Source organism: Belonocnema kinseyi, chromosome 8 (assembly GCF_010883055.1).
Source record: "Belonocnema kinseyi isolate 2016_QV_RU_SX_M_011 chromosome 8, B_treatae_v1, whole genome shotgun sequence".
Taxonomy (NCBI): Eukaryota; Metazoa; Arthropoda; class Insecta; order Hymenoptera; family Cynipidae; genus Belonocnema; species Belonocnema kinseyi.
Genome location: NC_046664.1, coordinates 136584160 through 136587321, shown reverse-complemented (window position 1 = coordinate 136587321; position 3162 = coordinate 136584160). Strand labels below are relative to the sequence as shown.

The following is a 3162-nucleotide window of genomic DNA, read 5'->3' as shown; positions in this document are numbered from 1 at the left end:
TCGACTTCACCTGTACATACTGTTATCTCATATCCTCCTTTACCAAAATGTGTTCTAAAAACTTTTTCAATTACTGACCACGACAATTTATCGAATCCATTATCTTCTCGAGCCAAACTGAAAGCTTTAGTATTTGTAGCTTCCATAGCCTCTCTCAGCGTAATTACCGCAGTCTCTATGTTCTTTACAAAAAACTTTTGAATCGACTTTTTCTTTGATAAACAAATTATAAACTAAACGCTTATCATGTATTTTTGATGTCACGTAACCAATATCTGCTTCTGTTTCTTGTAGGTTCGAGAGTTTAATTATAGAATGGTTTAGCAATTCCCTACCCAGGGATGTAGTAAGCACCCCATCGCATGACACGAAATTCAAGATATTATCGTCTCTCATCCAAAGTTTATCTCGACTCAACTGAAATAACGGAGTAAGCATCGGATTACCTTGTTTCGAACCTGCATGAAAAATTTATGTTGCCACTGCGGAAGCGCCTTCATTCAATTTTAATTGTTTTTTAGGTCTTTCATCATCGTTATCTGCCTTATCTCTACTTTTCAAAAATTTCTCCCAAATTCCTTCTAACTTTTCTGTCTCATTTTCAGTTAAAACGTCAACATCAGAATCTTCAGCAAAAAACTCAACATCGGTACTTCCTTGAAGACAGGTGCCCATAGGACGCAACCTTCTTCCCGGGGACCGTGCCTTCTCCATCGAGGACACCTCCCCCTGGGACCGGACACCACAGTAAGCGGTTCCTTCCCTTTGGGACAGACAACCACAGTAAGCAGTTCCTTCCCTTCTCGAAATAGAAGAGCAGACGCCAAAGCTGGCCATCTCTCTTCCCATTCCGTCAGCCTCTTTTTCATTCAAGCGCTTTCTTCCGGAGGTCCCGAAGCCCCATGCCCTTACCCCACTTCCGTAACCAGGTAGGAGAGGGGAGGTCTGTGTGCTCGTCTCACTGCCACCCGCACCCGGCGTTCCCCCATGGCCATTGAGTGACCCAGAAACAGGTGTAATGCAGAGAACCGAATTGCACCCCTCCGAAACTTGCGCATCAGTTTCTGCCTCATCTCCACCCTGGCGGGGCCCGGACCAGCCGGAGCTAGGCTGGGGTATAGAGCTCACCACCTTCACACAATCACTTAAACTTGGGGCTACATTTCCGATCGAGATCAAAATGTCTGCAACATCTGTGACCGAACTGTCTCTACTTTTCTCAACAATTTCTTCATTTACATCTATCTCATCACTTTCTACCATTTCATTACAAAGATTACCATAAGTAACTTCCATATTAGAGTAACAATAATCAACAAAAGCTCTTTCTATAGGATATTCGTTGTATAGGACTTTGCTTCCGGAGAAGCAGCCAATATTCGACCCACAGCCCTCTGTGGCATCGTCATGACCATCCTCACCACCAATATTTTCTTTATCAATTTTCTTGTCAAAATTAACTGGGTTTCGTGAAAGCGCATCCACGTTGGCATTAACACGACCTGGCTTGTATACTATTTTGCATTCATATTCTTGGAGTTTGATTTTCCAACGAGCTAAGCGGGAACCCATCGTAGGGTCTTTTAAATTGTCTAACCATACTAGAGCCTTGTGATCTGTAACTAACGTAAATTTTGTACCATAGACGTAGGGTTGAAAATGTTTAACTGCAAATATGATAGCTAAAAGTTTCTTTTCTGTTGTTGTATAATTTATCTCTGCTTTATTCATGGTACGCGATGCATATGCAATAGGTAAGTAAATCTTTACCGATTTCACCCTGACTTAGTATGGGTCCTATAGCAAAATCAGACGCATCTGTAGTAATTATGAATGGTTTGTCAAATTTTGGGTACTGCAATAATGGTTGTGTACAAAGAATATTTTTCAGATTATTAAAAGCTCTTTCGACAGCGTCGGACCAGAGAAATGGCACATCTTTTTTCAATAATAATGTCAATGGTTTTGAAATTGTAGCAAAATTTAGTATAAATTTCCGGTAGTAACCCGCTAGGCCTAAGAACTGTTTAACATTTTTACGTCCCTTAGGACGAGGGAAGTTTCTCACAGCCTCAACTTTCTTTGGATCAGATTTAACCCCATCTTCAGAAATGATGTGACCCAAATATCCAATTTCTTTACATAAGAACCTACAGTTATCGGGTTGTAAAACAAGTCCGGCAGTCTTTAAACGTCCCAACAACTTCTCTAATTTTTTCGTTATGTTCCTGTACTGATTTCGCGTAAATAACTATGTCGTCCATGTATACAAAAAGTTCAACCCCTTGCATCCCTGATAAAACAATGTCCATTAATCTTTGAAATGTTGCAGGAGCTGACTTGAGCCCAAAACTCATTTTATTAAATTCGAGATGGTCAAAAACTGTGGAAAAAGCAGTTTTATGTCTGTCCGGTGGATCTATTTCGATCTGGTGAAATCCAAATGCAAGATCGAGCACGGTGAAGTACCGTGAGCCACCCAGCTGATCCAATATAGACGTAATATTGGGCAGTGGGTAGGCATCCCCAACAGTCTTTTCGTTGAGGGCACGATAGTCAATGACCATTCGCCACCTTTTATTTCCCTTAGAGTCCGGTTTTTTAGGAACTACCCATACCGGCGAGTTATAAGGCAAGCTAGAAGGCGATACCGCACCTTGTTCTTTCAACTTCTTTATTTCTTTAGCTATCGCTTCTTTATGTAGAACGGGATATCTATAGTTTGGTTTATTTACAGGTGTATCGTCTACAGTTCTAATTTTATGTTTCAAAACGTTTGTGCAGCCCAAGTTGTCTCCTTCCAGAAAAAACTGATAAGGAAATTTTCTCAAAGTCTTTAAAAGACATTCTTTTTCTTCTTTGTTTAAATTCGACAAATGAAGTTCCAGTAGTAATTTTTCAAACCGTTCAGCATTGGTAGTTCTACTAGTATTTTTGTTACTGTTCTTGTTAGTATTTTTGTTACCCTCTTTACTGTTATCTTTATTCAGGCCTTGGTTATAATCGTTATTTGCAGATTCAGTAATTGATTCAATCGTCTCAAATTCTTCTAATGTTACAGGTGAAACAGAGAGTTCTACATCCCTGGTAGTAGTATTGATACAATAGACTCGAATATTACCCTCTTTTATAGTTGCTAGAGATTGACCCAAAAATACACCT

The 3162-nt window shown here is 40.0% G+C and overlaps 1 protein-coding gene across 1 annotated transcript in view; it reads right to left on the bottom strand.

Annotated features, from left to right (window-relative positions):
• LOC117178716 overlaps positions 1-146 on the bottom strand; it is an 11452-nt gene extending 11306 nt beyond the window's left edge. The window contains exon 1 of the mRNA XM_033370145.1: positions 11-146. Coding sequence (XP_033226036.1) covers positions 11-146 — 136 coding nt within the window. The remainder of the gene's footprint in view (positions 1-10) is intronic.
• Between the last annotated feature and the right edge of the window lie 3016 nt (positions 147-3162).